Below are 9,479 nucleotides of genomic sequence, written 5' to 3' on the forward strand. Positions count from 1 at the left end.
GAACCCTGGAAAACTTTTTGATAAATTGAAGCGACAGGGAGTTCCTGGATACATTGGATTCTGTCTTACTGGTACGCTCATAAGAAGATGCAGTTTAAATGGGGAAGCAGGATTTCTGCCTCCTTTTGTGTTAGCAATGGTGTCAGAAAGGGTGGGATTTTGTCTCCAATTTTATTTAATTTATATGTTGATAATGATTGTCCATACAGCTGAGAACCTGTAACACTGGATGTATATTAGGTAAAACATTGATGAATCATCATACGTATGCAGATGAACTGGTTGTTTTTAGTCCAAGTAGTGCTGGATTAGAGTAGCTTCTTAATACATGTACTGAATATGGTGTGCTATATGATATAATGTACTATGATGTTAAAAGTGCTATCTTGACATGTAGAACCAAGCAAGATAAACAGCTGAATTTCCTTGTGTTTAAACTGTCCGACAATACTCTTGAGGTTCATAAAAGGTGAAATACCTTGGTCACTTTATTACTGATCAAATGAATGAATGAATGATGATGACATATATGGACAATGTGGAAACTCTTTGTTCAGGCAAATACTATTAGAGGTATAATTTTAGCAGTGACAAAGCTGACAGTGAGTGGTTCCTGTTACTCATTCAGTCTGAGTGTGAAGTGTTTGTGTGTTTATTGATTTCTTTTAGGAATATTTCTTTAGGAATAATAGTGGTACAATTGTTATGTCAAGCTATATAGTTTATGTCTTGCATATTTCCAACCATATCCATAATCACATACTGTGTATGCTACCATTGTGTATAGTGTATTAACTTACTTTTTTTCATTGATTGTACTTATTTGTATTTTTGTATTTCCTTCTGATATATGAACCTGAGCTGAGGTAACACAAAAATTTCATCAAAAAAGTCTTATCTTATCTTTTAAGTAATTGTGTATTTTATGTATATCGTGGTTTTATATCTTTAAAAATATTTTTTTCATTAAGGATTATATGTTGTGTTGTGTTTTTGTTTTTGTTTTGTTTAACTATGGCCATAAAGTCTGTCAATAAAGACTGATTGGTTGATTGATTGATTGATTGATTGATTGATTGTTACCGTCCCACGGTGTAATGAAGGATGCTTGAAAGTCACTGTAGTTTGTCAGTAGTTCAAACTGAAATTAATTTTATTGACGAAATTCGTGGTGTTCTCTGTTTTTGCAGCTGGAGTCAGAAACAGATTAGAATCAACATAACAACATTTATTTACGTTTTTATAGGTGTTTATAATGCATCCACATTCCTGTGAAAGCCACTTTGCACTTCATTTAGTGGTTTTAGTACGGTTTGGTCATTAGCCAAATAAACAGACACGTTCATGTCACAGAAAACTCTAACGTTAGGCTCGCTTAGCTCGCTAAACCATTAATGTGCTGTCATTGTACGTCATTCTTGACAATAAATGAAAATCTCCTAAAAACAAAACAAATATTGCGTATTTATGTAACGAATTTTTACAGCCCAACGTAAAAGAAACCGAAGGCTACCTGTATTTAATTTGGTCTTTTTCTCTTCCCGTACTCATATGGACACGTGATCAGAAGAGGTTATAAATAGAGGTGCCGCACTCGTTTGTTTCTTTGAATCTGAGACAGAGCGAGGAGTGACATGGCGTCTACAAGCCAGTAAGTGGTAGAGCCGAGTAAATGTAATACCTATACTTTCTTTGCATATGGTTCTAAGAATGTTAATTCATAAGAACAAATACTGGTGTGCGTCGTGGTTACTAAAGCTAAAACACTATACGTCGCTGTGCTTACCGATCGCTGTTCGTTTCATTGTGCTAATTGTTAGCACAGCTAGTTAGCTGGCTAGCAGCTAATCATTAGATGTCACCAGAAGTCGGTGTTTTTGTTGCACAGCGATGTGGTGCTGATGCTCCTGCTTTTTGCCACGTTATCGTCTTTGCATTGTAGACTTGTTTGTCCACCATTTCAATTTTTTTTCGTGTATTACAATGGTGTGTAGCTGAAACTGAAGCTAATGTGTTGTTGACGTTACCACTCAGTGAGCAGTTGTGAATCATTTGTAAACACACGCAGTTTCCCGTGCAGTCCGTCTACCTTTACACAACAGTGGTTTGACGTACCCTCCTTTAAGCACGTATAATCAATTACTGTAGTTTAGCAAATAATTTTTGCATTTAAAGTTTCTTACGTTATTGATTTTCCCATCAGTGGCACAGTAAGGGTGTGCGTATGAAGGAGTAAAATGCAGTTGATTGAGCTAATTTGACTGACAGTTTCACATCCACTCTTTTAATGATTGCTATTGTTTAGTATTTCCTGTTTTCCTAGCAAAATGTAAAGAACCGATGGATGTTTTTTTTCAAATTCAATATTGGACGTATGTATTATAGGGTTGGGTGTCATCACAGATTCCTAGAATCGATTCGATTCCGATTCACAAGGTCCCGAATGGATTCGATTTGAATCAGTGAAATTTTGCCTCAGACAGTCAGAAATATTATAATTCTTATCATTTATCAGTACATATCCATATTTTTATACCTATAAAAAGAAAGCTGACACTTGTGAGACTTTATCAAAGGTGTAAGCATCACAGCAGATGCCTTTGTATCAAAGTAACTTAGGATAAAACACAGAAAATCGATAATCAAAACCCACCCCTAATGTGATATAAATCAGAAATCCACCAACAACGACGAGATTACCATCCATGATCTAAAAAAAGTGGGTTACAGTTTAATTTGCCAATGACAGAAATGTACATTTGTGTATAACACCTTGTGTGGTTACTGACCCACCAGCGGTCATGTATTGACAAGCATCTGTCAAAGAGATGTGGATTTCTCTTGATTAAACGGATAAAAAGGATACCTTATTTGTTTCATCCACCCTTAATCAGAAACCTCCCACTCCTTGACTGTTCTGTTACTTTTCGTCATTGCGGCGAGGAACAACACCCACTACTCTCACAGATTACCCAAACTAAGTAAGAATGTATAGCTATATATATATATAACTCAAGGATATCTCCTTTCAACTAACCGTGAAATGAACATAAATTCTCGGGTTTCTCACACAGCACCTTATTCCTGTATTTACTTTTGTTGAATCCACCCCAGACACATCTGGCCAGTGAGCGGACTGAACATTCTCATATGATTTGTTGTGACGCATTTTTTATTCGCTTGACATTCACTTGAATTTTTATGTGTGAAAACAAACCAAACCACGGGGATGAGCTACAAGTTTGCAAACTTATCAGCTGAGTCAGACCAGGGTAAAATAATTGTGTGAAATGCCCTAAAAATCTTTTAAGCTGCTGTTTTGTTTTGTTTTTTAAAAAAAGAGTTCAACAATCTCAGGCTCAGTGGGAGAGAGAGTTCCAGAGTCTGAATTGTTTCTCATTTAGTTCTCAGCCTTGTATGATGCACAGCCGACAGGCCCTGATCACATGATTTCAGGGAACCTGCTAGGGATGTAAAAGTTCACTGATGTACAATTGTGCCTGTCTATGCATAACCCTAAAAGTCAAACTCAGGATCTTAACGTGGATGTTAATGGGGAGTCGGTGCAACCGAATTAACAATAGTGTGAAATGTGAATAGCTGGAAGACTCAGTCAGAACAGGCGTTTTAAACAACCTGCAGATGTTTCTGGGAGGCTTTGCTTAGGTATGTGGACAGTTGTAGTAATCCATACGTGATAAAGGGATGAAGAGTGACACAGTGGAACTCAACAGGACACTATTTCTTCAGTGATCAAAGAGTGAGACAGATTTAACCTGAGCATCCACAGCAGTCACTAATTTCTTGATGTAGGAAGTTGAGGATTTTAGTGTGGGTGGCTTTTTATCTTCAGTTTATTTTAACTCTGTCGCATTGTGTGGTTGTTGTTGACCAGCATTTCTGCTGCATCACCTAAATTGCTCAACTTTTGGTCAAGCGTAGTTTGAATTTTGCTAGATCTTTTTTCCTGTTCTTCATTACACCGCATTTCTGCTAACATCCAGCAGATTAATGCTTGTTGTGAGCCATTCGTTTTTTTCTTTTATAGTCCTTTATCACCAGTTCAAGCTTTTTTGGGGGAGCACACAGAGTCCTGGTTGAAGTTATTTTGTGTACAAGTCAGTTTGATCGTGCCAGACCTCTACGCTGCCATCTCCGGCCCCCTATTTCTTATCATGTTTGTAAATCCCAGCTTTTAGACCGAGTAGAGCTGTAAACATCCATGCGGCACACACAATCTCATATTAATGTTTATACCAGTATATTACTTTGTGTGTGTATTGTTCCCATGTCTTGTTCCATGCCCTGTGTTTTGTTACACAGTTAAAAAAAAAAAAAAAAAAACACACTAGGTTTATGACTGAATTCAAACCTTTGAACACTAGTGTGTCTTAAAGATTATCAGAACAGTGAGATGAACCTGTCACCAAAACAGCCTTGTGTTTAAAGTACTGTTGCTAGCTACTATCTTTGTGTTTTTGATGCTGTTACTTGCTTTGTGAGATGTGTTGTTGGTGAACATTCAGTTAGGCACTTCTTCTGAAACACAAAAAGGGAAAGGAAACTGAAAAGGTGAAGTATATTTAGACTGTAACATAGTCTGTATGTATGTAAATTTGCCCTCTCAGACCAGTTGGTGTTATTTTCCCATGTTTTACTCTGAGTAGTCTTTTGTGAATTGGCCGTTTGAATCTTTATTTTTCATTTAGATTTGACTTTGTGGGTAAAAATTATGTTTAGTGTCATGAATTGAACACAAATTCTCTCTCTGCCCCTCCCCATCTTTGCCTTTGTTTTTAAACTTTTCTTGCTTTTGACCTCTTATCTGTTTGTTTCTGCAGCCCAGGTGTTATGGCCCTTCCCAGAGTTCAGTGTCCCAACCACCCTGATGCCTGTCTGGTGGAGGACTACAGAGCAGGGGACATGATCTGCCCTGAATGTGGCCTTGTAGTAGGCAAGTATACATGGTTTTAGATCAAGCTTCCACTATCCTGCATTTGGTTTCCTGTACTTGTTATCTCAACTAAACGGAACTATTTTTTTTTTCAGCACACATCTTCCTGAACTCATTTGCTTTGTCATCATAGTTCAATTCCAAGCTATGCAAGGCCACATTTTCCAAAAGTGTATAAATAAATTAAATATTTTGTTTAAAATTATCCATAGATGTCAGGTGACATGACAGGTTTTGTCTTGTGGATAGAGTTAAAGAGGCAAAAAGCTTGATGCTTGCTATTAGACAAAGCTTTAGGGAGCAACGAGCTCTCCTCTAATGAGCCCCTTCAGGACAGAGCAGGTTAGCCGAGAGAATAGAGACGCCCGCCGCCCTTTAATGCAAGCTTAAGTGCCCTCTGTTCCCGTTTCCATAGCTTTGGTTAGCCTCTAAGGAGATGAATGTCACTTTGCCTCGAGATATTAGGAGTACTGATGGATGGCAAGAAAAACAGGATTAAAATATCAAATCTAATCTTCAACCCCAGTACACAGTTCCTGGAAGAGACAGTCATAATAACTTGAAGAATGCAATGGCCTTGTTCAGACAGTTTGCCTCATTGCTGATGTCACACCCCTATCTTTTCCTTTTTGGTGTAAAATAATTGAGCCATATTCAAAACGGCAGTAGTAGTAATGGAGCGTAGTAGGAGAACATGTAGTGGAAGAGCCAAAGAAAGACAATAGAGGACTGACATAGTAGCAGCCGTGTTTGAAACTTAAATTCTGAGCATGTCTTTGAGTGAATTTGCTTATATTATTGCACCATCTTCTGGTGACTTATTTCAGAGGGATGAAATATTACCAGGCACAAGGAACACCAGCAGCCATCAAAGCTTTTTGAGTGTTGGTGAATCCCTGAAAACCTTCTGTAGTGTCAGTTATATCTGTCAGAGAGTAACCCTTTTCAGAGCAGTGGATGTGACTTCAAAACAGATAAACAAGCAGCTGAAGATTAAGTTGCGAGTGTTAGGTAATCGAGTTGAAAGTAAACTTTAAATCTTAAGCATTTAAAGAAAATTATATAATCAGCAACAATTTAAAAGCTGGAGCTTCATCAGAAACGCCTCGTTCAGTCCAAGCTGTAATACAGTGAAATGTTGCAGCTCAAGAACTTGATCTTGATCTATTGGTAGTTTGAATAGTAAATGTTGTATTAAATGAATCTTTATTCAGTTATCCAAATCATATGTTCAGGTGATCGTGTAATCGACGTGGGCTCAGAGTGGAGAACGTTTTCTAATGAGAAAGCCCTCAAGGACCCATCCAGAGTGGGAGACGCCCAGAACCCATTACTCAATGGAGGAGACTTAACCACCATGATCAGCAAGGTGAGACACTGTTTGAAATAAAAAGCCAACCTTTTGTTTTCACCCTATTAAAGATGGCTGCTAGAGTAGCTTTTCTATTAGTATGTGCTCGGGTTGCCTTGGCACAGCTAGACACGGTTTTTAAGGTTTTCCTGAGACTAAATAATTGTACCTGGTAGGAGGTACTTTTTTAGTTCCTATTTGACTGGGACAATCCAAGGCGATCCAAAAATGTGATGTCAGCAGACTGTATGGCAACGAATAGCTAGTCAGCGGCATTACTCGATGAGACATGAAAGCATCTTCATCAGGAAAATCAAAACCAATATTTTTGAAACCCTGCTAAACCCGGCTACACAGAAACTGTACCGTGGTCCCCGAGTCTGAGGAAAAGCCACAGACCGAGCAGCAGGTACACCATCACCTCGACATCCACCTGTATTGTGGCGTTTGTGTCGCATACAAATGATGTCACGGGATGTCATTAGCTCTTCCCCTTTACACAAAATTTCTTCTGATTAGCTGTCCTGTGAGCCTGAACGACCATATTAGGGGATGTCCCCTAATTTTGACATCATAAATTGAATTAGAGCAGTGTGGGTTCTGAGCTTTTGGCTCAGGGATCACTTTCACATAGCCGGACTTCATCATTTAAATATTTTCAATGTTTAATTCTGTTTAAAATAAGCATCCACTGTAACAGAATGTACAGTACTTAACAAATGCAGGAAAAAAATAGCAAAGCACATTATTGTTAGATTGCAAATTACTTATTTACTGACATTGCTGAACAGAAAAATTATTTTTAGTGGCTGAATGAAGAAGTCAAGTGTACTGGCTCAATTTGGGTACAAAAATATTGAGTGAATTTAATTTTTAGCTGTAATTTATTTGACGTTGCTGTGGTTTCACATGAAATAATTTCACTGGTAAACGTGCACCGTTTACCTCCACAGGGAACAGGAGCTGCCAGCTTTGATGAATTTGGGAACTCGAAGTACCAGAACAGGAGAACCATGAGCAGCTCTGACCGGGCCATGCTCAACGCCTTCAAAGAGATCAGCACCATGGCGGATCGCATCAACCTGCCGAGGAACATTGTAGTAAGTAACAAAAAATAATGACCTGTAAAAATATTTTCTGCTGTGGCCTAACAGTCTCACTGAGAGCAGAGAAAGTTGCCCATCTGCTTTTTGTCATTGTTGTGAACAGGTGACAGCCTGTGAGATAGAAAGTGAATCTAATGAGATGTTAAAAGTTAACAGACTGCTAATGGAGAGCAGCAAGAAACAAAAATCCCGCTTGTTTGTTTCCTTTGTTCTTTTTATCAAAGTTCTTGTTGTTGTTTTTCACACTGAAGTCTCAGCTGAAGCTGTCACGCAGTTTTCCTCGTGAGGATTCTCATTTTCTCATATTCTCATTTTGAGGAACAAAAGGGTCGTGGGCTATGGTCGTGTTCCTAAACATTAATTCAGACACGATCATATCATTTTCATTCAAAATTAAGCAAAATGGTGTCATAAAAGAGCCACAAACATAGGGCTCAGCAACTTTGTTAAACTGAAATGAAATGACTTCCCTGTTTTAAGGTCATGTAAAGACAAACATCACACTGTTAACATGCAGTTAAATTCCAACAGAAGCATAAAATCCATGACACTGAAATTAAAGTGTAAATAATGTTTTTCCCCCTCAGGACAGAACAAACAACTTATTTAAGCAGGTTTATGAACAGAAGAGCCTGAAGGGCCGAGCCAATGATGCCATCGCGTCAGCCTGTCTCTACATCGCCTGCAGACAGGAGGGTGTGCCGCGAACCTTTAAAGGTCAGAATAAATTTGTCTTGTGTGATTTTGAGTAATTTACTATCTTTGTTTAAATGATTATATATAACTCTGTTGTGTTCAGGACAAAATGTATTCACATAAAGAACTTATTCACTCACATTTTCATGGAATAAGCCAACACAGGACTGTTTGTTATTCATGTGGTGCCATTAGTAAATGTTATTTACAGGAGTAGTCAGGAGGCAGAAGTGTAGGATGTGCTTAAGGATAAAATCTTAAAAAAAAAAAAAAAAAAAAAAAGTAATTGCAGTCCATCCAACCACCCCTAAAAATCTCCTTTCCTCTGCAGAGATCTGCGCTGTGTCCCGGATCTCAAAGAAAGAGATCGGTAGGTGCTTCAAGCTGATCCTGAAGGCACTGGAGACCAGCGTAGACCTCATCACCACCGGGGACTTCATGTCCCGCTTCTGCTCCAACCTCGGCTTACCCAAACAGGTGCAAATGGCAGCCACCTACATCGCCAGGAAGGCCGTGGAGCTCGACTTGGTCCCTGGCAGGAGCCCCATCTCTGTAGCTGCAGCTGCCATCTACATGGCTTCCCAAGCTTCAGCAGAGAAGAAGACCCAGAAAGGTAAGAGGTTATGGACTGGAGTTAGACAACAGGTAGACTTTTCACGCCATTTTTAAGTCTTGATCAATGCCTCGAAAGAAGGTGACAAGAAAGCTGTTAAGAAAAATGCACTGGCGTCATTCCTCGTATACTTATAGTAATGGCTGAAATGTCTGTCTTGCTCTTCCACAGAAATCGGAGACATCGCTGGTGTTGCAGATGTGACGATCAGACAGTCGTATCGACTCATCTACCCACGGGCTGCAGAGCTTTTCCCCCCAGACTTCAAATTTGATACACCTGTTGATAAACTGCCCCAACTGTGAAGAACACTTCTCTCGTACAGCACAACAATTTCTGCTGTACCTACAAGATCATCACCATTATTATTGCTGTTTTTTCTTTTTTTAATGATGCGTGTTGGTTTTGGAAGATTTCTCTTGTCCTGCCTTAGACGACACCAAAGTCTGACAGGTGCAACGGACACACATTCCAGTACTTAAATAAACAGCTTGCAGACTGTACTTGCAGTATTTCATTTGAGTGTATATACTGTACAATGTATATATGTCCAAGTGGGAAGTGTAACTGATACTTGCAATTTTAGGCTGATTTCCTACTGTACACAAAAAACTTTTTTTGTAGAAAATTACCAGTTTCTATTTTGTTAGCGTTTGAATTGTTCTGGGTAATTTAAATAAAAATAAAATTTCTCTTTAAACCAGGTCAGTGTTTGGATAAAACTAAACTTTCTGTGTATGTGGAGATGACCTCAAACTT

At 38.7% G+C, this 9,479-nt stretch overlaps 1 protein-coding gene across 1 annotated transcript; it reads left to right on the forward strand.

Moving 5' to 3' along the window:
- The first annotated feature begins 1,543 nt into the window (after positions 1-1,543).
- gtf2b (general transcription factor IIB) lies at positions 1,544-9,424 on the forward strand. Its single transcript, XM_040022178.1, has 7 exons — positions 1,544-1,651; positions 4,842-4,954; positions 6,190-6,323; positions 7,259-7,405; positions 7,999-8,128; positions 8,439-8,720; positions 8,892-9,424. The coding sequence occupies exons 1-7, from the start codon at positions 1,635-1,637 to the stop codon at positions 9,023-9,025; spliced, it is 957 nt and encodes a 318-aa protein (XP_039878112.1). The 5' UTR covers positions 1,544-1,634; the 3' UTR covers positions 9,026-9,424.
- Positions 9,425-9,479: the final 55 nt, after the last annotated feature.

Source organism: Simochromis diagramma, unplaced genomic scaffold (genome assembly GCF_900408965.1).
Source record: "Simochromis diagramma unplaced genomic scaffold, fSimDia1.1 OVJJ01000205.1, whole genome shotgun sequence".
In the NCBI taxonomy this organism is placed as follows: domain Eukaryota; kingdom Metazoa; phylum Chordata; class Actinopteri; order Cichliformes; family Cichlidae; genus Simochromis; species Simochromis diagramma.

Bases quoted from the DNA above. Each gene is read 5' to 3' on its own strand.
- gtf2b (XM_040022178.1), top strand. The intron at 7,406-7,998 runs GTAAGTAACAAA...TTTCCCCCTCAG, and splicing joins ACCTGCCGAGGAACATTGTA to GACAGAACAAACAACTTATT. The intron at 8,721-8,891 runs GTAAGAGGTTAT...GCTCTTCCACAG, and splicing joins AGAGAAGAAGACCCAGAAAG to AAATCGGAGACATCGCTGGT.